Source organism: Trematosphaeria pertusa, assembly GCF_010094035.1.
Source record: "Trematosphaeria pertusa strain CBS 122368 unplaced genomic scaffold BU26scaffold_2, whole genome shotgun sequence".
NCBI lineage: Eukaryota > Fungi > Ascomycota > Dothideomycetes > Pleosporales > Trematosphaeriaceae > Trematosphaeria > Trematosphaeria pertusa.
In genome coordinates, this window is record NW_022987213.1 from 2120304 (window position 1) to 2143814 (window position 23511).

The window sequence follows — 23511 nt, forward strand, 5'->3', positions numbered from 1 at the left end:
AGCTTTTCCTTCAGGCTTTCCCGGGCGTTTCCGTGAATTCATTCCCGATTCACGCTTTTCCGCACGCCGATCGCCAGCTTTCCTGCCGTCATCACCGGCCTCGGAACAAGGCTCGCGATAGGCCAATCCGGCGGCACCATCTGCATCATGACTCCTCACTATGCTCCGCCATATTCCCGTGCGCCTGCGAGACCTTCCGGTTTTGTTCATTTTAAATGCCCACCGTCTCCTGCGATGAGAATTGAAAGCCATGGTCAAGGCACTCCATCCACCAATCATGGAATCTCCTGAAGCATTCGAGCAGCGAACCGCTGCCAGATCAGAGACCTCGTCGAAAGCGAGTGCTAAGGATGAACCGGCCCACGATGCAATTCTTCCGGTCACCCACGTCTCCATCGCGAAGAATGTGGCTCAAGACGACCCCGAGCTTACATCTAAGAAGTTGGAAGACATCGGCGGTGCACAGCAACATCATGAAGAGGAGCTCGGTGATAAGGCACAATCCACCAAAGTGCAGAAGCTGATTGCCGCCCTGAAATGGTTCATCAAAGACCAGTGGTTCCTCCTAGCCATGGGCGCGATCATCCTCATCTCCTCTCAAGTCCAGGTCCCGAACTCTCAGCAACAAGTCAAGCGAGTCGTGGTAACCTACCTCTCGGTCAGCGTCATCTTCTTCATCAACGGCTGCACCCTCCCTACGAGGGTCTTGCTGGAGAACTACAAGCGCTGGAAGATTCACGCGTTCGTCCAACTTCAATGCTACCTCGTTACCTCCGCCGCAACCTTCGCCATCGTGAGCCTCTGCGCAACGAACCCGCACTTCATGGACCCTTGGCTTCTCATCGGCTTCTTGTTCGTTGGCAGCGCCCCAACCACCATGTCCTCGAACGTGGTGATGACACGACAGGCGCACGGCAACACTGCGCTCACCGTCGTCCAATCCGTCATCGGTCAGTTCCTCTGTCCATTCCTGACGCCGGTGCTTCTCCAGATGTATCTATCTAGTGGAGCCTGGTACACGAAAGTACTGGTTCAAGGGGACAACTACGGAGAAATATACCGGCGCGTATTCAAGCAGCTAGGGCTGTCCCTTTTCGTCCCAATGCTCGCTGGCCAGATCGTCCAGTGGTTCTTTCCCAAACAAACCAAGAAAGTCTTCTTCGACTGGAAACTGATGAAGCTGTCTTCGGTTTCCCTTCTGACACTGGTATGGCAGACGTTCGACCAAGCATTCCGCTCCGGTGCGTTCGCTACGGTCAAGCCGTCAAACAAAATCTTCATCGTCTTCATCTGCATCGCTCTTTATTTCATTTGGCTCGGAATATGCTTTACGGCCTCCGTCGTCTGGCTACCGCGGAAAGACGTCATCGCCTGCTGTTACTGCTGTCCTGCAAAAGCGCTTGCTATGGTCGTCCCGGTGTCTTCCGTAATGTACGTCAACGTTAGCCCAATCGAACAGTCCAAAATGCAGATTCCCGCCATCATCTTCCAGGCATTCCAGGTTGGGATCGGGGGCTTCTTCACGATCATCTTCAGGAAATGGATCAGGCCCGTAGAGGAACAGGAAGATCGAGAAAAGAACGCAGGAGGGAGCGAAGCAAAGTAGCACGAGCGGCGTAGCTGCAAATGCACATTCGGCTGGTGCACAGTTCTTGTCGAATGAGTCGAAAAGCGTTTCGTTTCGAAAAGCCGGCATGTGAAAGTGTTATCGAATAAACCTGACTCTCCGCTCTACAATGATTCCTTGATCCTTGAAATCGGGACAGACCGCCAAACCGAACGCCAGAGTGCCGCAGATAACCTAATGTACAATCATGCAGATTGCCGACAACATTTTGAAACTTCGCCCATATCCGCGCCTCCCCGACTCTTTCACATCTCATGTGCAGCAGCAGCCGTTGGGGATCTGGGTTCTCGTCAGCGAATTATCAGAGCGCACGGTGGCTCTACGCACGCATGTGCAGGTGCCGTCAAAGCCGTTGCATTTACATTCGATGCATGGAGTCTGTTGGATCGCGTTGCTTGCATCCCGAGAGACTTTGAAGGAGCGCTCCAGGCTATTCTGCATGCGATCGTCAGTCCCGACGATCTGTTTGAGCGAGAGAAATCTTACCGCGGGCGGCGATGCCAGCGCAACAGAAGCCGCAACCAGCACGATCAGTGCAGAGAGCTTCATCGTGTCGAAGTCTTCGGTGGCGGGGCGGTTCGGTTCGGGTTGCGACAGGTGCGACGATCGATATCAAAGCGGGTTTAAGGGTTCCTACAGAGCATCCAAGAGGGCGCACGCGGTCATTCTTAAGGAAGAAATACCTCTGCCTATCAATCTAAAATTAACCCCTGAGGACGGTCGCAAGCTCCCCTCGCCCAGTCCAATATCAGCGACCAAGGTCCGGCTCCCCGTCCTCGTGGCAGCGCAATTTGAACCGTGGCAATCTATCTGCGCTCCGCGCTGCGCGTTGCTGTGCGCCGTGGTCCGGATCTCCAGCATCCTGGTCGACGCAAGGGGGTTAGTCTACCGGTTAAATGGTTGCAGATTGAGAGCGAGAAAGGTCGAACAACTTTTCAAGGAACACAGATTAATTCGCTAACGCCGAAGGGCTTGGAGAGCCGACTGTCGCCAAATGTTCTTTTCGCAGGTGATGCCCTTCGCTTGGGGAAGTGTCGAGGATGGCGGGACGACCTGGTTTTCCGACGACGGGGGCAGACGAATGGGAGCATGGCTACCGGATTAGGTAAAAGCAAATGGGCGTGTCGGCATCTTTTCGAAGACGGCTTTTTCTCCGCGATGGGAGTGGTCTGTGATCACGACTCCGCTCATCGTCGCCTCCTTTAGATTCTCCGTGCGACAGAGCTTGCAGACTTCTATGGCAGACATCGTGTGCCCCTTACTTCCACGGCTGCGACTCCTACACCAACTTGCAAAAGAGGGTGTCCGTCCAATCGCGACGGGATCAATGTCAGTCCTCGGCCCAACTGCAGCAGAGGTCCAGACAATCTATCTCATATCAACCCGTTAGTGCCCAGTACGATTCCGGGCAAACACGCACGCTCCTGGCCAACTACCGCAAAAGCTTATTTGTCTCGGCTGCTGCCACTCAATTCCACCACCCATCTACAACTTGTCCTACCGTACTGTACGAGCTCGACATTATCTTCGTATTCCGGCTCTCGACTGCTAATTCCTCCTTCACATCGGTCTCGGATGTCTGGACCGTGGCCCTTTCACGCCTAAAGCTTTGCATACACGACCGTGAATAATCTACGACACATATGGCCTAGGAACCACACCATGTTTGGCTGCATTAGCCTTTCATCCCGCTTAGCGCTGCTGCATACCTATTGTACCTTTCAACCGGCCGGCTTCCGACGAACGCTTGGTCCAGGCCGCGGTCTTCCGTCAACCAGGAAGCGCGTGAACATACCTAGATACCCTCGATGGCCTCGGCCCTGGGACCTATCTGGGTATCAAGACGTCATCTGCGCATTGGCTGGACTACCTGGGTCGCTGGTGGCCGATGCGAGGGTATCACACTTCTTACGTGCAGCATGACTTTACCATCCTGTTTGAGACTTAGTAGTTGTGGACTTTTCTGTCGGTGGCGCTTCGCCTGGAGTATCGTGCCGTCTCTGACTTTACAGAGCTCTGGATCAGTTCACCCCTTGCTACGCAGCTAGTAACTCAGACGGACTCCATCGACTGAATGACTTCGTACGGTCTTGAACATAATGGATCAAGAGATGCACTCTAGAGGGATATCACGTGGCCGCGACATTACGCATCGCTGCCTTTCCGATATCGACACACTAGACACCAGTGCTGCGTTGCAACCTAGAGCAGCAACCACTGGTCCCTTCATCCCCCCACCTTACAATAGACCGCAAAATAAACACAATCCACTACCAGTTACATGAGTATGGACATTTTCGCTTGCCCTTACACCGCTCGTGGAGGCTTGCGTTCAACCGACCGTTTCCATCGTCAGGAACCATCTATCCAACATCTATCCATACCACTCAACTCATGGACGCGAGCGTACAACCGAATGCCAGAGCAGTCTTCCAATCTATCACTCAGCTCGCGGCTTGATCGGCTATGCAAAAGACTCGCTCCGGCGCCTGATGCCTATCACCCGCAATATGGAAAAGCACGTGGGCATAGTCCTCATTCGCGCCGTCACTCGCGCTGAACATGCTCGTTTCGGCGATGCTTTCGAGGGCTTCTGCGCTGTGCCCATACTTGCTAGCTAGCTAGCCGCGATGCACCAGGCGAGTGTTCCAGCCTCACTTCCTCAAAGCGTCTTCTATATGAAGGATACGATGCCAGTTTTCCTTCGCAACCGCTATGAGTGCATCGATATACGCGTAGAACAGCCTGGATTTCAGCCACCTGCGCCTCTGGAGTCTTAAGTGCTTTTTGTGCACTTACATCTTGTTTCGGAAATCAATCACTTTATTTTTTTTTTGGAAAATATTGCAATACCATGCGGTGCAATGAAATCAAAATCATTAGGATTTTTGAACGGGAGCTGTAAGCTATTGGGAGAAGAACTCCAGATGCCTCCCATCCCGGTATACCGCGACCCATATGCCGTAAGCATCCAAAGCCCAAAAAGAGGCCGACAATTTTACATGGAAATCCCGTCAAAGAGAAGCAGAGCACCGTCAGCTAGTCCGCACCACCTCGCATTCCTTACCCAGCAAACGTCAAGTTGTCCTGTGTGGCGACACCGCTTACCGCTTCCTCTTTTTGGCCTTGCCCTCGTCTTCGACAACGAGGCCGGATTCCCGATCCTTCCTCGCTGCCTTCTTCTCTAGCTCGTCCCAATCTTCTCCCTCGCTAAAGTCGTCTTCACTACCCTCGTCGTCCATCTCATCGGATGCATTCTCATCAAAGTCGCTCTCATCCCCACTTGACTCGTCTGAGACAGCGAGCTCGCTTTCCGACACCTCGAACGCCGACTCTTCCTCCTCCCCGTCTTCATCTTCATCGTCACTCTCGGTAGACAAGAACGACCAGCCGCCGTCGACGAAGAACTGGTGCGGGTCTTGGGTGACGGTCTTCATGATGGTGGCCCAGTTGAGATTGAGCGGACCCTCAGAGAAGGGGATGTCGACGCTGTCAAGCCAATCTTTTACAGGATCGAGTGATTCGACGGGGATGGTGTTGATGTGGACGGGCGGTCGGTTGTAGTCTTTGAAGACGACCACCATGTCGAAGTTGCGGAGACCGAACTGTACGCGCTCGAGGTGCACGATTTCGATTTCAGACAGAGTGATGCAGGTGAAGGGGGGCTCGGTGAGCTGCACTAGGCAGTCGGTTGTGGGTTGGACGAGAACGGAGGACCGTGACGGCACACCGTTGAAGCCGAGCTCGCGGTACGGGATGTCAACGCTGACATTCTCGTTCCGGGCAGCATCAGCGATCTTCTCTGCGAAGTTCTTGAACTCCTTGTCGAGAGCCGCACGGCGCCGACGCTCTTCCTGTTCCTGCTCGAACTCTTCCTCGTCGCCGAACTTGTGTCGTCGCTTGCGGTTACCCGTCTCATCAAACTGCATCTCTGTTGCCTCACGGACGAACTGGACGTCCTTTGTCTTCTTCTTTCCAAGCATGATGGGGTTCTTCAGGTGAACGTGAATGATGACGATGAGTTCGTGTTGCGAGGGCTGGAAGAAGAGGTGCTTCATGTTGCTGAAGAGGACGTCAACCTTGACGCCGCCAGCACCGTGCGCATACCGGAGACCGTTTTGGTGGATCTCGACGCTTCCAGGAATGCGTTTGCCGTCGAGCGCAGGTCGGAGGAAGATGAGATCGAGAACGAATGGTTTCCGGCCTGTAACTAGTCAGCATAAAGCGCTTTAGACATGAGAGGGATGTCATACTCTTGATAGGAATAAGCTTATCCTGCTCAACAACGTCTTCCATCTGCTTCTTCTCCTGCTCACGTCGGACTACGTCTTTCTTGAGATCGGTGATATCCTTCGTGATCCGGTCGATGCGATTAATGTCATGAGAGCGAAATGTTAAGCTCCGGATGAAATGTGCGTTGGGGTCTTCGAAGGGCTGGTCGTCTTTCCTGCCGACACCCTGACCAGGTGAGAGGAAGTTGATACGGAGAGATGTAAAATCGGCCTCAGGTGTGTGCGAGGCGTTCTTGATGGTGTGGATGTGGAAGGGTACGGGACGGCCCATGATGGGCAGGATGACTGTGAGATTCTTCTTGTCCACCACGATCTCCAAGCCGGCCACGGACGAGGGGAGCTGGTTATCCCTCTTATACGACTCGAACCGCTTGAACTTCTTCTCCTCGGTACCGTTCAGAGTTTTCGCGCCCTCGCCGTAGGCTTCTAGACCCGCTTGCTGTTTCTTCTGGTGGAGCTCTTTCTGATGCTCCCGTCGCAGTGCCTCCTTTTCGGCGTCCTGATTGGTGGGTCGCTCGTGTCGCGTCCGGGTCTTGGTGATGTTGGTCTGTGCGATGGCGCCTGCGCGCTCACGCTTTGGCTTCGGCTTCGTCTCCTCTTCTTCCTCGTCGTTGAAAAAGAACGAGACAGAGTCTAATTCGGACGGCGTATCCTTGGTGAAGACGGCGCAGTCCGTGGGGCCCACACGCACCGTGTCGACCAACACGAGCGAATACGTCTTGCTCTTCTTGTTCTGCGGCTTCGAGTTCTCAAGATCTTGGAAGCCAGTGCTGACGACAAGCGTCATGCCGTCCTTCAGCACCCGTGTATTCTTGCCGCTCAAAAGCAGCGTGCCGTCCTTGTTCTCCGTTCCGATGCCATAGCCGACGTTCTTGGGGAAGTGCTTCTCGAATTCAGGCTTCTTGGTTTTGATGTGGTTCAACGCCTTGCTGTAGACGTCCTTGGCCACAACACCGTCTTTTATCGACTTCATGATCAAGTCATGTACTGACAAGAGGAACTTGTAAGCCGCCTCCTGCTCCCTGTTCGGATCCACCATGTATGTCCGCCCAATCATGGCACCGTATGTCTGATAGCGGAGGCCGAGGGCGGAGATGATGACGCCTGCGTGCAGGTTGTTGTCGTCGGGCTCGGCGGCAAACTTCAAATCGTAAGCTCCACCACTCTGCACGGTCGGCGCCAGGCACCAGTCCAACTGCATGGTATCGAAATTCTTAGAAACCTTCTGCTTCTCGAAGAACTTGGGATCGTCGATTTTGTTCGCGACCTTGTCGGAGAGGGCTTTGTGGGAGATCTTCTTCTCAGAGTCGAGGATGTCGGACATTTCTTCGACGAAGTAGCTGGTCATGAGGGCGCTTGAAGCTCGCGATGCATCTCGAATGATTCGCTGGTCGGCTGTCAGCGCATCGCGTTCCGCGCACAAAATCTTCCCAAACTTACCAGTTCTTTCTCGTCCTTGACTGACAAAGCCGCCTGAGACAGAATTGGAGCTAGATCGACGTGGTCTTCCTCCTTGATGCCTGCCTCCTGAAACGCCGCTTTCCACTCCTCCGCAAAGCCGCCGGTTGCGCTGTCCTTCTTCAGCACCGCGACCTTCTTGCCTGCCTTCTTCATCGTCTCCAGGCACGTCTGGAACTGTTTCTTGTTCTCCTCCGCATCCTTGCCGCGCACGAGGATCTCAACGGGGACCTTGCCACCCTTCAGAGGCTCCAGGTATGAGGCTGCCCATCCGAATTAGCAACCCGATCCGATTTGGCGTACTTATCTCGAACATACCCTTCTTCTTGGTTGTGACGATCTGGACAAGGTCGGGCGTGAGGACGAACAGCGTCGCGGGGAACTCGTAGCCTAGCAGCCATAGCTACAAACTCACCGTCAGCGTCAGATCATCGAATTCCCAAATTCTGCAAACTCACTTGGAATGCGGCTGGCTTCAGATAACTGCCTGGCTCGCTCGCCTTGCCCACCGCCGTCGCGATTGAGCCCGCACCCTGGAAGACCTGGTCGCCAGAGCGCTTGTCCGCCTTCCATTTGGTAACGAAGGCCGAGAGACGCTCGTGAAAGAGCGCCTTGTCGATAACGATGTCGTCAGCCATGATGAAGGCGAGCGAGAATCTGTGGCCTTCGGGGCGTTAGCTGCGGCTGCGAGGGTGGTGGGAGAGAGACAGCGCGGATGGACAAAAGTCGCGCGGTCGAGGATGCTGGATGACGGCGCACGGGCGGCGAGCGACGCGATTCGCGTCACGTGTCTGCACTAGCGCGACTTCGTTCCTTGGAGCTTTTCCGAGATTCAGCCACTCGGAACGTGGTCATTCCCTCCTTCACCGGTGACAGGCCCGCGTGCAGCCGCCTTCACGCCTTCACTTATTCACTTATATCGCCCGCAGAACAACCCCCCAGATGCGGCTGCAGCTCTCTCTCACCCTCCATGATATGAGATGACGGCCGGCTCCAGTGCGCGCGCTGGAGTCACTCCCCGCGATGACGGAAGCGATGGCCCCAACTCCCCCAACAAAGCTCCAGCGACTGGTGTGCAGGCTGCCGGTATGCGTGCGATTGCGGCGCGCATGGTAGCTTTCTACTTCAGAGCACCGGTCAAGGCCTTCTTCAGAGGCCGCATCGACTATATGGGATATGCGCGGGCAATCAACCCTCACTTCCAAGAAGCAGCGCGATGGACATGGAGAATGACGACGCCTGCGGTATTGGTGCACGCGGTGAGGACTGAGGGATGGAGCTTCATTCCAAATCAAGTCATGCCGCCGCTTCTTGCGAACACTCTGTATGTAGAGCCTGGAAGGTCTTTACGGTTGCGTACAGGCTAACAGTGCGTAGCATTGGGGCCGTCTTGTACACAGCATACTTGCAAAGCCTTTCGAATCTTCACGTACCATCCTCCTACCAGACTAAGCGCATTTATCCTCCGCCGCCGCCTTCTACAACATTTACCGCCGGTCTGATAGCAGGCGGCGTGCAGTCGCTCCTCGCAGCACCATTCGACGCCCTTCAGGTTCGCTTCCGCACGTCGGATATCCTTGAGGGAAAATACAAGACCATGTGGCACTACGCGGGCCACAAGCTGCATTCTATTAGTCTCCGCGGCATATTCGCTGGCTGGACGCTCAGTCTACTCAAAGATTCTGTCGGCGCCGCTTTCTTCTTCACTACCTTCGAGACGATCAAGAGTCAGGGGTACTACGGATATGTCACGCATTACTATGGTAGTCGAACGCGCGAGGCATTGCTGGAATCCGCCGCACTCTATCACGATGAAAATGACGGTCGTCCTGTCATAAAGCCGCACTACACCCTAGAACCCACCTTCCTCCTGTTAGCTGGCATATCTGCATCTATAACATCTCAGCTGATCCAGCATCCGCTCACTGAGCTGCAAGACGTCCACTATCGCCGGCTGGAGGCCCTCGACTATCAGGCGCATAACGAGAGCAAGCCGTCAAGAATTATGAGCCGCTACTACCACGCGTACGAAGAAACTTTCCGTCAATGCAAGAAGCTCGCTAAACGACACGGGGGGTGGAGAAGGTACCTCTACCGAGACTTTTTTATGAGCACCCTCCGACAGATGCCGAGCACGAGCGCGGGCCTCATCGTGTTTGAGTTGGTCCGGCGCAAGTACGCGTTTGAGACCGAGGAGGTTATAATAAGTCATGAAGGAGCACATATTCTACTGACATGAAGAGGAGGATGCTTGTAACACTACCTTTTATGATACCCAGCGCCTTAGAGCATTAAATGTATGTACCACACGCCTACACACACCGAACGCTTGCATATAGAATCCACATTTCTCATCATGATCACACTCAAAGTTAAACCAGTAAAGTCCACTCAATCCTTCTCCCCACTCCAAGTACCAAATCATATCCCCGCCGCTAGATATCGATCATAGTCCTCGACCTTACACCTGTACCACCGTTCGAAAACAGTATTAAACACAGCCAGCAATACCCTGTCAAACCCAATCCACCGATGCACCGCCCAGTGCCCTCGAAGCTGCCGCCCGAACTCCCACAGCCCGCTCGCCCAATAAATGATAATGCCGACAACCCAATACGGCATCTTCAACCCCTTCTCCTTCGCCACCCATCCTGCTGGGCTCATCGTCATGCCCGCTTTGCTCGTCGCTGCCTTGCCCGTTTGCGTGTTCTTCTCAGGCGTTGCACTCGAATCTGGGTCTGAGTCCGCGGTCCCCGGCGTCTGCGTCTGTGTCTGCGTGCTCGTGCTCGTACTCGTGCTCGTACTTGTACTTATCGCCGTGACCCCGTCCTCCACGGTGGATGCCGTCATGGGTGGGGGGAGCGGGAGGAACGGGGTGGGGTTGTCGAAGGGCGGGAGGATGAACTTAGAGGTGGCCCAGGGGTCGGAGTCGTCTGGCCCACCTGTAGGTTCTGGGGAGTCTGGCGGTTCGAGGAGGTCGGTGGTTTTGACTGTGGGCTCTGAGTCGTCGGATAGAGACGTTGAGGTGCGGGGATGGGGATGGCGGGTTAAAAAGATTGTGCTTCGTTGAGGCGCGTCTTCAGCGGATGTTTGCGCAGGCTCGTCGTCGCTATCCTGTGTACTCGTGGGACGGTCATCTAGGTCGTCTGCCGAATCGCTCGTCCTTCCTTGCTCATGCTCTTCTCCGTCAGCCTCGTTGCCGCCTGTGTCTCCCGGCCGCATTGGAACCTTCTTCGGGGGCCCTTCACCAACCTCAGACTCATCCGGTGTATCCCACTCCAAGCCATCCTGGTCCTCGGAGTCGCCCGCAGGCACCTGGCCCGGTGTATCTAGGATCTCCTCATCATCGTCATCATGTGCACGTTTAGCATGTGCATCGGCGTTCCAGATAGCCTTCCGGGCACGCAAGACGTCGGTGATCGTATGCCAACCGCCACCCTTCGCGCTAGAAATGCTCGGCATCGAGGTTAGTGGCGCTCGAGCATACAGCCCCTCATCCGACGGCGGAATCCTCCCTTCTGGCTCAAGGCTTGATTCTGGCAGGTCATCCTCGGGATCTCCGCTGCCAGATGGTGAACTTGTCGGGGATGGCGTGGATGCCTCAGAATCGGATGCGGGCTGGGACTGCCGCTCGGATTTTAAGCGCGAGATGTACGATTCGTAGGATTCCCAGGCGGCGGAGTGGGATAGCGGGTTGAAGGAGGAGACGTCATCTGAGGGATCCACGGAGAATGAGGTGTGGGTTGCCTGGCTAGTAATAGTAGTAGGATGCTTTCTTGTTGTAGGCGGCTCGTGGTCGATGGGGTCTTCGGAAGAGGAGTCAGAAATTGAATCCTCAGCGCTGCTTGAGAACAATGTGAAGCTCGGCAGCGATGTTAGGCGAGTCCTCGTCCGCGTTTTCTCCTCGCTCGATTCCTCCCCAGTAGCAGGTGTGATCGTCGTCCGAATCCGTGAAGGGGAGGAAGATGCTGATTGTGCGATGGACTGGCAGAACTGGCGTGCTTTCTGCTTGGGCATTGGGATTTCGACGTCGATGTCGTTGATGGTGAGGAAGATTGAGTAGTAGTCCACCTCTTCTTGTCGCTTGAACAGCAGCGGTAGGGACCCTAGGATGCGGTCGATGGCGCTGTTGTCGGTTTCTTGAGGAGTATTAGCTCTCCCAGAGAGGGGTGGCCCTGATATCGCCGGGACGCCAGAACGCTGTGGAATCGTGGGTTTGGCAGGGAGAGACCGGTGAGTTGTAATAGTCTCATCAACTGCTTGGGCTAATAGTGCAAATCGGGGGACATTAGGGTTAACGTTTGATGTATCCTGCAAGTAGTTGACGATGATGGCGTCCTTTGGCGGAGAAGAGCCCGCATTCTCGGAAAGTGGTGTGCCACCCTTAGCGAAGACCAAGTGCGAGGCGATGGAGTGCACTGTAGTCGTGGTGATTGTTTTTGTAATGCGCGACGTGGATAGGTCATCGAGAGAACAGATGGGGGTTGCAGCAGCGAGAGTGCTGCCTGCTGCTAAGAGGAAGAGGAGAGTTTCCATGCTGTGGCAACGATAGAAAGAGAGCGAATATCTGTCGCCGAAAAGAGCAGAAGGGTGCGAAAGCGGGAAAATGGAAAGAGGATACTCCAACCCAGGAGAGGATCACATGTTGGATCATTGAATGAGTGGTCCGTTTAGAACGTCGTGAACGCGTTATATTCAATGCTCTACTTCTGTAATACCTGTTGACTAAGCTACTCTATACGGATACTGGCGAGGAAACAAACGAAATTGAAAGGCCGCCACGCCTTTTTCCCATCTTCCTCGCCTCTAGAAATCCGGCAGATCTAGCAAAGTCGGGCGAGGCCGGGCGCGAGTTCTAGTAATCGTGCCCACACGTTGAGTCGCCATTGAAGTAACTCAGACGGTGGTCGTTGGGTCCGGTCTATAGTGCTTATTAGCAGATGCTTGGGATCAATATGAGGAAGTCCTCACGTCGTGCTCTTGTACTTCAAGTGCTTGGTAATGTAGACCGTAGACGCGGGTGGTTCTCCATCCGTCTCCGGCCTCGTGACTAGCTTCTTGCCCTTGCTCGTGCTTTCGGTCTCTATCTCCGTTTCCAGCGCAAAGACTGTGGAGAGGTCCACCGTTTCGATTGTGTCGGTGATGTAAATTTCCATGGTCTCGACCATTAGTGTACCGGGCCCACTAACGGTCGTCGTGAGCGAAATCTCGCGCGAAGTGGTGATGGTCGATGTCACAAGGACCACCTCCCAGACCTCCTGATACCGGATGCACTCCATGTTCCCGTCCTCCAGAATAGTGCAGACCTTGATATCGACATCTGAAGGCGTCTCTCCGGCGGTTAGAGACTGCCAGGGAGCAAGCCAGTATGTCATCATTCGCTTTACGGTCGGTGCAGGCGTGATCATTGAGTGATTGGTCGTGACTGGGGTTGGTGTTTCCAGCGTATAGCCGCACTCGCTCGAGAAGGTGATCTCTTGATCGCATTCAGACACGGTGACTTTGGAAGCAATTCCGGTAAGGGTAGTCGCGCAGACAGTAGTCGCAGTCGGAACATAGACAGTTTCGCAGAGACTTGTGCCGCTCATGGAAGTCGAGTACTCGAGCGATTGATTGAGGTACGGTGAGCCCGAAATCGGTATTAGAGCAACTGGATGACCGACGCACCAGGTCATTTCAGGGAAGAAGGACGTGACGACCTGGCTTTGCGCAGTGACTTCGACTGGCGAGGCATCCGGTGACGGGAAGATAATACTGTGGATGGAGCGCGTGGAGGTTGGCTCAGGGCATTGCTCCGTAATTGTTTGATTCACAATCAAGGGCTCTAGGCGCTTCGCTTGCGCCTTCTTCGACGCGTCCATAGCTTCGTGTCGGAAGCCATTGTACCTCGCGAGTATGGACGGGAGGCGTGAAATCGCGAGAAGCGTAGTGACGATATGCGGGAACATCGGCATCTTGAACGAATGGCTGTATGGAAAAAGCAAAGAAGGAGAGATGAGGCGCTCAAACCCATGAAGCTAAGAAATCGGTTGAACATGCCGTGATTGTGTTTGGCTTGGTTGCGGAATGGAGCATCGCGCGTCTGGATTTGGCCGCGCCATCCCTTACTTACTACGTACGAAACCGCATCAACTTCATCAGTGACACTCAGCGTGAGTGCTCATATTGATCGCTGCATCTCCATCTGGGAACCGACAATACAAGTGTACCTGCAAGGGAGCGGGGGCTCTTCGTGTCTGTCTGTCGTGATCGTGACCTCCCACGCACAAACCTTGGAATCCGCCTACGATCGGGACAAAGTCGACTCAATATGAGGCAAGAGGTTCCGGACGTCTAGTCCAAGAAATTGATAATGGGCATGCGCAGAGAAATGGAGTACTCAAGCGCGACTTCGCGGAGTGGACTCGCTGACTAAGCGCTCTTTTCCGAGCTGCTTTTCCGTGCAGCCTTCTCGCATTCTACGGCCAGCCACTAAGAGATCTTCTCCCCGCAGCTTCAGTTTCCTTGAAGGCTTACAAATGGGTCCGGCGATCCTCGGTACTCCTCATTTGTAATGAAGCCTAAAAATGCCGGGCATGATGCCGAACTCGATGCGAACCACTCCGAATAGCCTCACGCTTCAGCATGTCTCGGCGACTGTTGCATCTCTCACGAACCATTAGACCTCAGATTACGCCCTCTACACCGCAATTGAGTCTCACAATGGCTTCCCAAACACCTGTTAAACTCGCTATTCTCGACGACTACCACAACATCGCCGCCCAGCACCTCTCGAACATTGACCCCTCTAAAGTATCTATCACTACCTTTAATGACACCCTTCCTGCCTACACGCACCCCAAAACCACCGACGCGAACCGCAAAGCACTCGTCGAACGCCTCAAGCCCTTCTCCGTCCTGTCTACGATGCGCGAACGGACGCCGTTTCCAGGCGAACTCCTCCGACAGCTGCCAAATTTGAAGGTTATACTTGCGACGGGGACACAGTTTGAGACGTTTGACTTAAAGACTGCGAAGGAATTGGGAATCCAGGTTGTTGCGGCTCCCGGGAAGGGAAGGACAGATGGGAAGGGGAGCGGGCCGTCTGCGAGAGCGAGGATTGATATCAAGAAAGGTGGTGGGCATCCAACAACTCAGCATGCATGGGCTCTAATACTTGGTTTGGCGCGAAACGTCGCTGCAGATGATGCGGTCATGAAGGGCAAGGGAGTCCCAGCCGGCTGGCAAACGGAGCTTGCGATTGGGATGCAAGGGAAGACGCTGGGTCTCGTGGGGTTTGGCAGGATAGGGGCGCTTGTTGCAAGAGTCGGATTGCTAGCTTGGGGCATGAAGATTGTCTGCTGGAGCGCGAACCTAACCCAAGAGAAGGCAGATAAGCTAGCGCAAGACGTAGGATTGCCAGTCATAGGCGGCGGGATCGCTGGTGAAGATGAGAAGACGTTCGGGGTTGTGGGCAAAGAAGAGCTATTCAGGATCTCTGATGTGATAAGCCTACACTACGTTCTCAGCGAGAGGTCAAGAGGAATCGTAGGAGCGAAAGAGCTAGAATGGATGAAGCCTTCGGGACTCCTGGTTAATACGTCAAGAGGACCGCTGATCGACGAAGCTGCGCTATTGGATACGCTCCGGAAGGGAAAGATAGGTGGTGCAGCATTGGACGTCTTTGACATCGAGCCTTTGCCAGCGGACAGTCCATGGCGAGCTGAGAACTGGGATGAGAAAGGCAAGAGTAGGGTGCTCTTGACGCCGCATATGGGGTATGTTGAAGAGGGTACTTTGCAGACTTGGTACGAAGAGACGGCAGAGAATCTTGAGCGCTATGTTGAAGGAAAGGAGCTTTTGCATTTGATTACATGAAACCCCTCTTAACCTGCTTCAGCCTGCATTTCGTCCGCTGCGCCCAAGTTTTCTTACTAAAAAGGGAACCTACAGCAACGGAGCTAAGTCCCTTTTCCGTACCTTAGCCGGCTGATTCTTCTCTTCTTGCATCATCCTCTCCTTCCTCTCCAAGCGCCAAAAGTCCAGAACAAACTGTCCACCCTCCTCCAGCAACTCCTCGAATTCACCAGACTTCTCCATAATGTGTATCTGAAGGACCATGAACTCAACGACAAGTTCCCTCAGATCATCGAGATGGCCGTCGTCGCCGCGATCCATGGTGTTGTCATTGGAATACGCAAATCGCGCTAACTCAACAATATCCCTAGTGCGCTCTGCCCTCTGCGGGCTGAAATGGAAGTTCATGAGGTCCTTGTGGAGCTTGTGTAGCGCAAGGTCTTTGAGGGCTAGTATAATGTATCGATCAGCAATGCTGTACAGCTTGGCGTGTGCGAGGAGGACGGGAGCAAAGCTGAGCCGGCATTTAGGGTTGTAGTCGTTGCAGAAGCCTCTGTTGATAATCGCCCGTGGCTGTTGACAGAGGAGGTAAGGTCGCCGAAAGAAACGCTTGGTTAGCGGGACTCCTTTCTCGTCTCTTTTCCTCTCTTCTAGAGCTAGTCTGCGCTGGCTGTCCTGCTCGTACGCTGCCTCTCGCGTTCGCTCCTCGAGTTCTAGCACTTCCAGCTCTGCGACCGTCTGCTCTATTTCCACCTCGTCCAATCCTGGAAATTCTTGAGCCGGATCTTTGGTCGAAGTATAGCTGCTCGCCTGAGAGTCGTTTCCGTCGCTTGGAGCTACATTGTCCGAATCCGGATCGTCGTCGCTACTGCTAGAGTCGGAATCGCAGCCGAAATCGCAGCCGGAATCGAGATCATCTTCGCCGTAGAGGTCCCTGTACTCCGCCATCGGCGGCACGGTGTAGTCTCCTCGATAGGCGAATTCGCACACTCGCATAAAGTCCTCTTTCTCCACATCCGGGAGCTCAGCTATGCGTTCTTCAGCTTCTCTCATGGGTCCGTTTATGAGTCGGTCGAAATACAGAGACAAGGCGGCGATTGCCCTGGCGTGGGCGGCGACTGGCTCCATCTCTGCGCCCACGAGGAAGATAAATTGTGGGCTTGAGAGGATTCTAGGAGTGTTAGAAGACAATGCGGCTCTCCGAAACGGCGGACTTACTCCTCAAAAGAGGGCACCATCTTGAAAGTGGGCTGTGCTTGCCGACCGTGTAGAAGACGAGGTAGACATCTAGGAAGGTGTTGTGTTAGTGTTCTGATGGTTCGGCGGAACAACGTTTGACCGACATGCGCAGCGGTGAATGAGCGGAACTGGCTCTTGCGGTAGGGAGATCAAAGGGCTCGCCGTACAAGCAAGTAAGATTGGCTTAGCGAATTATACGTTCCATTGTACGCACCCGCGAAGGCCTCCGGGGTAGCTCTTACGCACGTCGTTCTATCCGGGGAATTCCACACCGTGAGAGACTGGGCCCCACTCCACGTGATCATACATCACGCTCCGGCTTTCCAGCAATGTCGAATGCCTTCCATTTGGCTGTTTGCCTCCGAGCAATCTTATCTTTTAGTAACATGACCCGACGCAAACTCTACTAGAAACATGCGTGCTGGGTTGACAAATAGGAGAAGTGCAAGCTTACTTTAGACTGCGGAGTATAAGTAAAAGCGCCGGGACGTGCTATAGCTCCATACTCGCACCGAGAGAAGCAACTCCGTTACATCAACAACAGTCCTCTCCACCATGGCGAAACCGTCCAAGAAACCTGCTGTCGGGTCCTTCGCCAATTCACAAGAGCAAAACGTCCCTCAAACCGAGCCACGCCAACTCCGCTTCGGACGACAGTTCTTCCCAGACTACACTCCCGCAACAATACGCAAGACAAAGCCATACCGTTCACTCTCCGCCAAACGAGAAGGAGCAAGATCCTCGCTGGCGTTGGTCTCGATCAGTTCCCCAGTCCCGGAAACCTCGTCCCAAAGAGCACCGCGAAGGGAGGCAAGAAGAAGAAGGCTGCGAAGGTAAAGGAGGCCGATCTCGATGCGCTTGCTGGTGGCCTTGGCTCGCTCGGGCTAGACGGAGGAAAGGAGAAGCATACTACGACGAAGAAGGAAGGCAAGAAGAAGCAAAAGGAAGAACCCCGAGAGACGGCATCCGTTGCAGCATCTACGAACGTCACCACCCGCGTTACCAGGTCCAAGTCCAATGCCGCAAAGGCTCCAACCAAGGCCGGCGGTCTGGATGACGCAGATGGCGAAGACCCGCCTTCCCCAACCCTTCGACCCAAGAGACGAACCCTCAAGCACCCCGCCAGCAAGCAGATTGTCCCATCGTCCCCTTCCTCTTCTGACGAGGAGGACGAGCCCTCCCTACCCGAGGATCCCAAAGCCGAGCATATCCGCAAGCTAGTGCTCGGGTTCCGTGAGAAAGCAAGCTGGGCAAGGAGTGCCTCCCTCTGGGGGATCGAAGAGAAGGACATGGATGAGCTATCAGCTGAGATCGTGCGCTTGAGAAAGGAAGGTGAGGACGTGGATGTCCTGGAGGCTATTCTGGAAGTCATGTAGCGCTTCGATGAGTTCAGGGATGCGTGGGATTTGTTCGTGGACCAGGTGGAGGGTGTGGGACTGGAGGTGGACTGGGGAAGCGGAGGGGAGGAGTGATTCTCAGGGTAGCTGCGCTTGGATCATCTGAGATGGGTATCATGGCATCGCGGCGTTGCGTTTATGGGTAGAAGAGGGAGGTATGTTCCTCAGTCATTCGCTTTGCGTTGGAAAGGATTAGAATTAGGTGTTATTTACTTGTGTTTTTCATACAGTCGTTACTATTATGATTCCCTCGAAAGACAAAGCAAACAGCTGTCAAAAGGCAAATGCAGTGACCTGGTTCGTGTGCTTTCCTCCGCCTAATCGCCCCTCTACTCCCTCTATTCCACCTTGCATACTCCCTTCCCAACACTCGAGACCAACTCGCATATGGGATAGTGCTAGTCGGCTATGCCTCGAGACCGCGGGTAGGCCTTCACGTACTGGTACGCGTAACGTTTTGAAGGCTCGGTAGTGATAGTCTAGGTCCACGAAGTGCTGGAGTGGAGGCGGTCGCTGGCGGCTGGTTCCACGGGGTATTGCTGAATTCGGGAAGCGGTCGAGCTCAACGGTGATCTTTCTCAATAGTACTAGCTCGTTGTGAATTCGAGACGAAGAAACTCTTCGACACCATGATCTGCATCCCGCGATCTTCTCCCGAGCTACCGCTCGGACTTTCAGCACGCAAACTCTTCTCGCTTTCGTTATCGGCCGCGGCGCTCGTCTGGGTGGGCATCTTCTCTTTCGCGGGCGATTCGTTTTTCATCCGCCCGAATGTGGGCGTGTACCAGCTCCGAGACTTGGATTTCTTCGGGGACGTAACAACCTGGTCAATCTGCTCTGGCTGAGACGATTTAGAGGCCCCGGCTTCGACTGCGGAGGAGAGCTTGTACAAGTCTAGGTCGTTCTGGCTTGGCTTGCGGCGGCTGCCCATCATATGGCTGTTGTATGGCGTGGGAGAGGTTTTCGTGGAGATTCCGAGCTTGAACATGGCGAGTTGGAAAAGAGGGCGAAGAGTGGCGAGGCTACCAGCCGTAATTGCGAGGCCTTGTTCGACTGTCGACCAGATGGCAATGTCGAGAGTGGCCCCTGGATATTGTTAGCGCTTAGGTGAAGACTGCACGGGGGAGGTTGCCTACAGAGGAAGTCTGGCGATCGAAATCTGGTCAGGAAAGGGGCCCGGACGACCACTGCGGAACTCGCAATGCAACCCATGGTCAGAAGAGGTACCAAAGCAATTTTCGTTCTGCGCTTTAGTTGAAGACCCATGACCAGAAACGCGGGCAGAATGGCGAATGTGAAGTCCGAGATGATGCTGAAAGCGCTGTAAAGGTAAGCGAGCGCGATGATGACCTCAGTGCTGATACAGGTCCCTGGCTGCGTCTTGTTCCAGAAGTACGAGATTGGATGGCATTGGAATAGCGTGACGAAGAAGAAAACCGAGCCGGCCACGACGGAGATAAACATAGCCGCGTAAATGATCCAGGCGTGAAGCTTCTTGATAGCGATGCGTAGGAGGAAGTAGCCGATAGATAACTTAGAGGTGATCATTGTGCAGCAATAGAACAGGTAGCAGAACCACCAGCCGTGTGTGGCTTTCTGGATGCCTTCGATAGGCAGATCGGCGTGATGTCGGCCTGTGCCGTAGTGCACCCCGATTATTGAAGACGTGCAGTACGCAACGAAGAACAGCTGCTAATAATCAGCATAGTCGCTGTGGGGTGGTACTTGATGGAGTACCTACAGTAGCAATTGCCATAAGCCAGTCATCGAATCCAAATGCCTTAACCATCTTGAGGCGCACATAGCATCTGAGAACATTAGCCATGAGCGCCGAACACATGAAGGCGATGTCGACGCCGAGAAGCTCGGGTCCTCGATTCGGGATGGACGAGCCCATTGCGCTGTCCTATGGTGGTGTGTCCACAGGCGCAAAGACGGTGAGAATCAAGACTCGTAGGGTTGAAGGATTCTCATGAGAATTTGAGCTCTAAGGCATCGGAGCTCGACTTCTGTAGAACGCATTGCGCCTACCTAAAAAGGGTATATCGCCACGGTCTAGCGCCTTAGTGTAACCCCAGTCAGGGGGCCGTTATGCCTCGGTGGGATGTCCCTTGCAACGGCAACGGTTGTTTGAGGGCTGCATGTGCGCATGCACATCGCTTATCTGATCAAATTGAACAGGGTGCTGGATTGGACAAATGTGTGGAAGTTGCCGCACGCTGCACGTACTGCACCGGTTGTGTCCGGAGAATTTTGCCCAGCAGGTCGGATTGATCCGGGACAAAACGTAGTCAGTGCGGTGACGAAGGTGCAGGCGGGGTTTATGGATCTGGCATGCGAGAGAAGAGGCGAGGAATGGCCTCCGTGTCGCGCTGGTGGACGGGGCTATCAAGCCGATGATAGTTGACAACCTTGGAATATTTGGGACCACGCCTGCACGTGGGTAAGTCTTGGCAGGGACATAGCGTCACGCTAAGACTGCCTCTCCCGGTCTGCACTTCCTCTTTCTGTCATCATGCATTTCTCTGGGGATCATCCCAATTGTCCTCCCTCTTCAATCGGCCTCGCCCTACTCATTCTGAGATTCGAAATGTTTGCCTTCAGGTGCAGGTGACTTCTTCCGTTCTTTCTCTTTACATAAACTCTGATATTAAGTGCTCATCACGCGCTAAAGACAGTAGATGATGGCCTGCAGGAACCTCTAGAGCACACGCATCAGCGGGGCAAACACCTGCATCTGCGGGTCTTCTTCGGTGCTCGGCAGTTCAACAATATTTGGTGGAGGACGGCGATTACAAACGGAAAGTTTCGACCGCTAGTCTAACATTCTGAAACACTTGGGGGATGCGAGAGACTCTTTCAAGCGGTCACGAGGTGCGAACGCGTCGATCCCACGAGCGGTAAGCATCCTCTCCCGCCACTACGGAGGGGAACACGATCTACAACATGGCCCAAGCCGAGGGCGCGTTGTTGTTGTTGACGGAAAGACTCTTACCCCGCAACGTTATGATGATTCACAGTGATTCGAGTGCATGATGCATCATCAGTCACTGACATCCAAAAGGACGACCGGTCCAGATATCCCTCATTCTGCATGTTCTTCGGCTTGTCCCTCGGTACCTTCACTATATGCACGCGATTGCGGACATGCATATTATGATAGCGTGACGAAGGGATGGAATCTCCGCCTACGACGACGCACCCATTAAGGGACGTCATTGTTTCCCTCTCCGCTGATCAATACCGTGAGTCTTGCTACAGGCCTCATAGCCTGTTTCAACCCTATTCTCAAACTAGTGGGCCTCTTGATCTGCAACTTCTTTCGTAGTCCGAAGTTCTCGCAGACTTACACAGTGCGTCCTCCCGGGGCTAAGCTGCCCACCTACACTAGGATCTGATCTGGAGCTTGTGATGCGACGCGCCAACAAACCATCTCAGCCTTTCGGCATATGTCCCCCCGAACCGACATCTCCGGACTTCTGTCCATGGTTGGACTGTTGTGCTATGAGGCCATACGAATCGCCAGAGGTGTCTTGTCTCTGGGGAGACTTGCGGACGCCTATATATCGGCCAGACTTGACTCCCTCCCCGACCCTGCACATTCGTCGGCTCTCGGTTGAATAGTCGTTTTCTCTAACTTCCAAGTTTTTGAAGCACAACCTGGAAGAGGGCGGCGCCTTCCCATGGGTGGCCTAAGGGCAGGAGTAATGTCACTCCCGATCGTCGAAGACGTCGTGACGATCGTGGCGGTATGCATTGAAGGCTGCCGTTCGCATAGTCATCTGAGTAGATGTAGTGCTGGCAAGATGCAGTAGCTAAGGGTGCTACCATCCCTGGTCCTTTGTCTTGAAACAACACCCCCTCGCCTTGGCTCAGAGGGACATGTCGAATTGGATCCAATGCTAAGGCGCGCATCTGGGGAGTCGTTCATTCGTTCGAGAAAGAGTGATGATTGGGCACGTCAAGATTCAACGCTCAGCGCTCGTCGTCCCTTCGGTGTTCGGCCCTTCCATCCGTCCTGAGCTTCTACAATACAGGCAGATTCCCTGCTCTTTGGCGACCACAATTCGAACATCTCAGCACCTCGCATCGCGGGATTTAGGAAGCGAGAGCTTCATTCCCTACTTCTCTTTTAATGCGCTGGCTTGCTCAGACTGGCAGCCTCATCCTCGAGCCTAGCGATGGATGCATGCTCCACGTCTTGACCGGAAGGGCGCTCATGAGAAGGCACCATACGGCAAGGCAGCCTAACGCATGCTGCCACAATGCTCGCAAGGCAGATTTGCGCCTGATGAGCGAGGGAAAGACGGGAAAGGAGGGCGAAGTTGACAGATTGTGAGTACAGAGGACAGGAGTCGAGAGATGGTGGGCAGGAGAGGCAATACGAACCAGGTGAAGGGCGACAAAGGGCTCAGCTGTGTTGTACTATACATGCACCGTGCATCCTCAGCCGCCGATTAGCTGAATATGCTTCTGTACCAAGTCCATGTTCTCGTATAGCTCGAACTGACCAGCCCGGTCATACTTCCACTGCTGTACTTCTGGAGGGAAAAACCCACACTCTTCCATATCAACCAGGGCCAGCACGTCCAGTGTCTGGGTACAAAACAACATGTTGTGTAGAACAAGGTCATGGTGGCAAAAGACGAAGTCGGCTTGACGAGAACTCAACACCGGCCAGGTCTCCCTCGTGTCGCTTTCAGAAACCCAGCGAGGCGGAATCACGATCCCCCCGAGGCCCGTCGTCTCACTCTTCAGACTTCTCAGCTGGGGTAACACCTGTTTCCGAACGAACTGATTGGCATTTGCGCGGACAATGCCTTCGCACACGGCGCACGGCGAACCAGCTTGCGAAGAAAGGTGCAGCTGAGGCATGCGGCACTCTAGCGCAGCCATGTCGCCGCGGACCGATCCGTGGATGTACTCGGTCACCAGATAGCAAAGGCCGTCTTCGTCCTGGCCAGCGGCAATCAGCCTGGGGACTGGGATAGACGTCTTTTCCGAGAGGAGGCGTAGGGCCGCAGCCTCTACGGTGAAGCGCTCCTTGAGCCATGGCAGTCCGACGGCGTCCGGAAGTTCGCGTTTGATGAACGTGGTCGTCGTCTTGGAATATGATTTGGCCTCGGAGCGAAAGAGAAAGACCTCGCGGTCCAGTTGCGGTTCCATGGCCGGGGCAGAATTTGTGTGTAGGGATAAGGGAAGAAAGATGTCGAGTCAGAGACTGAGTTTTTCCTGTCACGGACAGTCTGGGTGCGCCGTGAGCAGAAGTGAGAGGGGCTTTCGTGGGGGGAGGACAATCGTTCTGCATCTTTACATGTCCTGACCCCCGAACCTTTTGCGGCGCCCTGCAGCCTTGTGGCCTCTTGATTCGGCATCCCTGGCGGTCAACAAGAACGAGTTTTAATGAGTTTCAACGCTTGGAGCGGTCACGTTGCGCACGCGGGAACAGGCAACGAGCCGGTCAGGGGATGCGGTCGGACTGCCACATCACAGCCCATTGGCCTTTGTGTCATTCAAAGCCGGGTGCTGGGCGTTGACTAAGCACTAGTATGTGCACACCGCCGTGCAGAGATCAATACTCGATGCTAATGCAACAAAAACAGCTTGATCCGTTTCGACATACCTCTGAAGCTTCAAGAATAGCAGCATCCGGTGAGTTTGT

At 54.3% G+C, this 23511-nt stretch overlaps 11 protein-coding genes across 11 annotated transcripts; 4 read left to right on the forward strand and 7 right to left on the reverse strand.

The window, feature by feature from the left end:
• Positions 1 to 277: 277 nt before the first annotated feature.
• BU26DRAFT_537409 (uncharacterized protein) lies at positions 278 to 1606 on the forward strand (the record flags this gene model as incomplete). The annotated part of the gene is made up of 2 exons (XM_033831409.1): positions 278 to 406; positions 497 to 1606. 2 exons carry the CDS (start codon positions 278 to 280, stop codon positions 1604 to 1606), a joined length of 1239 nt encoding a protein of 412 aa, XP_033689759.1.
• A 273-nt stretch (positions 1607 to 1879) lies between these two features.
• On the reverse strand, positions 1880 to 2176 carry BU26DRAFT_559415 (uncharacterized protein; the record flags this gene model as incomplete). The annotated part of the gene is made up of 3 exons (XM_033832697.1): positions 1880 to 1906; positions 1955 to 2062; positions 2114 to 2176. The coding sequence occupies 3 exons, from the start codon at positions 2174 to 2176 to the stop codon at positions 1880 to 1882; spliced, it is 198 nt and encodes a 65-aa protein (XP_033689760.1).
• Positions 2177 to 4489: 2313 nt separating this feature from the next.
• Positions 4490 to 8094, reverse strand: BU26DRAFT_447750 (SPT16-domain-containing protein). Its single transcript, XM_033824662.1, has 5 exons — positions 7836 to 8094; positions 7696 to 7780; positions 7360 to 7640; positions 5881 to 7306; positions 4490 to 5831 (listed from the first exon to the last, which is right to left on the reverse strand). The coding sequence occupies exons 1-5, from the start codon at positions 8013 to 8015 to the stop codon at positions 4732 to 4734; spliced, it is 3072 nt and encodes a 1023-aa protein (XP_033689761.1). The 5' UTR covers positions 8016 to 8094; the 3' UTR covers positions 4490 to 4731.
• Positions 8095 to 8243: 149 nt separating this feature from the next.
• Positions 8244 to 9732, forward strand: BU26DRAFT_537411 (mitochondrial carrier). Its single transcript, XM_033831410.1, has 2 exons — positions 8244 to 8701; positions 8755 to 9732. Exons 1-2 carry the CDS (start codon positions 8358 to 8360, stop codon positions 9614 to 9616), a joined length of 1206 nt encoding a protein of 401 aa, XP_033689762.1. The 5' UTR covers positions 8244 to 8357; the 3' UTR covers positions 9617 to 9732.
• Positions 9733 to 9798: 66 nt separating this feature from the next.
• BU26DRAFT_559418 (uncharacterized protein) lies at positions 9799 to 11913 on the reverse strand (the record flags this gene model as incomplete). Its single annotated transcript, XM_033832698.1, has 1 exon — positions 9799 to 11913. The coding sequence occupies one exon, from the start codon at positions 11911 to 11913 to the stop codon at positions 9799 to 9801; it is 2115 nt and encodes a 704-aa protein (XP_033689763.1).
• Positions 11914 to 12083: 170 nt separating this feature from the next.
• BU26DRAFT_546902 (uncharacterized protein) lies at positions 12084 to 13575 on the reverse strand. Its single transcript, XM_033831862.1, has 2 exons — positions 12349 to 13575; positions 12084 to 12298 (listed from the first exon to the last, which is right to left on the reverse strand). Exons 1-2 carry the CDS (start codon positions 13329 to 13331, stop codon positions 12274 to 12276), a joined length of 1008 nt encoding a protein of 335 aa, XP_033689764.1. The 5' UTR covers positions 13332 to 13575; the 3' UTR covers positions 12084 to 12273.
• Positions 13576 to 14079: 504 nt separating this feature from the next.
• BU26DRAFT_417793 (glycerate dehydrogenase) lies at positions 14080 to 15234 on the forward strand (the record flags this gene model as incomplete). The annotated part of the gene is made up of 1 exon (XM_033823218.1): positions 14080 to 15234. One exon carries the CDS (start codon positions 14080 to 14082, stop codon positions 15232 to 15234), a length of 1155 nt encoding a protein of 384 aa, XP_033689765.1.
• Positions 15044 to 16776, reverse strand: BU26DRAFT_144802 (uncharacterized protein). Its single transcript, XM_033819885.1, has one exon. The coding sequence runs from the start codon at positions 16339 to 16341 to the stop codon at positions 15304 to 15306; it is 1038 nt and encodes a 345-aa protein (XP_033689766.1). The 5' UTR covers positions 16342 to 16776; the 3' UTR covers positions 15044 to 15303.
• A 231-nt stretch (positions 16777 to 17007) lies between these two features.
• BU26DRAFT_500458 (uncharacterized protein) lies at positions 17008 to 17995 on the forward strand (the record flags this gene model as incomplete). The annotated part of the gene is made up of 3 exons (XM_033826500.1): positions 17008 to 17201; positions 17249 to 17765; positions 17846 to 17995. The coding sequence occupies 3 exons, from the start codon at positions 17008 to 17010 to the stop codon at positions 17993 to 17995; spliced, it is 861 nt and encodes a 286-aa protein (XP_033689767.1).
• A 371-nt stretch (positions 17996 to 18366) lies between these two features.
• BU26DRAFT_144799 (uncharacterized protein) lies at positions 18367 to 19872 on the reverse strand. Its single transcript, XM_033819884.1, has 3 exons — positions 19591 to 19872; positions 18986 to 19538; positions 18367 to 18935 (listed from the first exon to the last, which is right to left on the reverse strand). Exons 1-3 carry the CDS (start codon positions 19744 to 19746, stop codon positions 18412 to 18414), a joined length of 1233 nt encoding a protein of 410 aa, XP_033689768.1. The 5' UTR covers positions 19747 to 19872; the 3' UTR covers positions 18367 to 18411.
• A 2369-nt stretch (positions 19873 to 22241) lies between these two features.
• BU26DRAFT_144847 (uncharacterized protein) lies at positions 22242 to 23339 on the reverse strand. The gene has a single exon (XM_033819886.1). It carries the CDS (start codon positions 23013 to 23015, stop codon positions 22296 to 22298), a length of 720 nt encoding a protein of 239 aa, XP_033689769.1. The 5' UTR covers positions 23016 to 23339; the 3' UTR covers positions 22242 to 22295.
• Between the last annotated feature and the right edge of the window lie 172 nt (positions 23340 to 23511).